The sequence below is a fragment of the Eurytemora carolleeae genome, unplaced genomic scaffold, assembly GCF_000591075.1.
Source record: "Eurytemora carolleeae unplaced genomic scaffold, Eaff_2.0 scaffold2150, whole genome shotgun sequence".
NCBI lineage: Eukaryota > Metazoa > Arthropoda > Copepoda > Calanoida > Temoridae > Eurytemora > Eurytemora carolleeae.
The window spans coordinates 24,800-26,416 of record NW_019398081.1 but is presented as its reverse complement, the minus strand read 5'-3'; the positions used below and the strand labels follow the sequence as shown (position 1 = coordinate 26,416).

Below are 1,617 nucleotides of genomic sequence, written 5' to 3'. Positions count from 1 at the left end.
TTTTTGTCTCANAGGCTTCAGAGGAAAAGGGAGTAGGTGCCCCTTCCCCCCACCCTAACTACGGTTCTGAATATATCATTAGTCCTAAATATTGATAGATACCACCTTTCTTGATTAACACTTTCTGATTTTCTGTCGTCTTTAAAACCGACAAAATAAATATATTCGCGCCAAAAATTTTGAATATTCCAAACTTCTTCCGGCTTTGTTCAACGCGGCATCTTCAGCTTTGTGCGCACTGTGACTGAACTCAACAAAATCAAATTCAAAACCATTTTTCCGGGGGCTGGCTGAAGCATTGTTTAGTGCCGACTTCACTTACCGAATTTGACTTTAACACAAGATTTTCCTAAATTTCATTAACAGAGACAGATATTACTTGTTCGATAATTACTCTATAAAATCTAGTATTGTGGAGTTTTCTTTTTCGGATTTGGTTATAATTGACAGATAATAGAATTAATAACCAGTCTAAAAATGCATATCTAAATCAAAGCAAAGTGGGTATACATGATATAAATTTATAACTACATGATACATGGATGTGACATTTGAAATATTTATAAAATTTAGATCATATATTACTAACTTTCAGGGCGCTACGTGCTTAACTTTTAACTGTCGGGGTCCTTCCTAGTATACAGTTTTGGCCCCCCCCCCCCGGCCCCCTCTACCTCCTATCAATTTTGTGCATGACCACTTTTTTTCAACAATTTTCAATAAAATTTGTATTTATTTAGGGTTTGGTTAGATTAGGACACTTTCTTGGCCGAGCGCTAAGGCTAGAACAGGCAAGGGGGCCGAGCACCGAGGTTAGTGGGCCGGGCGCTGCGGCCACATGGTCNGGGGGGGGGTTTCAAAAATCGTACATTAGGAAATTAACAATTGTTGTTAATCCTTCAGTATTTTCTTATCGATAGAACAAGGACGAACATTTTTGCGGATTTAGAATTTGTTTTCGTGGAATTTAGATTATTACGAAAAATTTAAATTATTTGAAGACAACTTTTTGTAAGTTTTAGTATACATAAACTTTTCCGGTAATATTCCAGGGAACAAGGTTTGGTCCCACGACCCCCCATCCTATTTTGTACATGCATCTATTCAACACATAAATAAATTTGGTCATGCGGCCGCAGAGCCTGGCCCCCTAGCCGCAGCGCTCAGTCCCGTAAATGTGTCTTTAACTTAACCCACCCATAAACTTACACGTTTTTTATTTGAAAATTGTTGAAATGCTATANTTGATTCAAGATGTATTTACATTGTACATGAATGAAAGTAAATTACTGGTCACTTATTGTAGTTGCAAATTACTAACTGTTAGAATAAAAATATTTCTGATTTCAGATTTGATTAACCATGAGTGACGCCGGCAGTGGAAGTGAGGTTGAGGAGTACGAGGTTGAACGTATCCTAGAGGTCAGGCAGAGGAAAGGGAAAACAGAATATCTTATCAAATGGAAAGGTATAATCACACAGCAAGCAAATTAGGGTGCAATTCTTGGATATTTAGGGTTAGGTAAGGCCTCCTAGCCTTTCTGGGCTGAGCGCTGGTGCTAGAACAGACTAGGGGGGGGCGAGCGCTGCGGCTAGGACAGACTTTACCTGTATACT

At 38.8% G+C, this 1,617-nt stretch overlaps 1 protein-coding gene across 3 annotated transcripts in view; it reads left to right on the top strand.

The window, feature by feature from the left end:
• The first annotated feature begins 1,344 nt into the window (after window positions 1-1,344).
• The window catches only part of LOC111716757 (chromobox protein homolog 1), a 7,701-nt gene continuing 7,428 nt past the window's right edge, over window positions 1,345-1,617 (top strand). For all 3 annotated transcript variants that reach the window (XM_023492243.1, XM_023492242.1, XM_023492241.1), the window contains exon 1: window positions 1,345-1,468. In XM_023492243.1, the coding sequence (XP_023348011.1) occupies window positions 1,363-1,468 (106 nt within the window). In that variant the 5' untranslated portion in view covers window positions 1,345-1,362. The remainder of the gene's footprint in view (window positions 1,469-1,617) is intronic.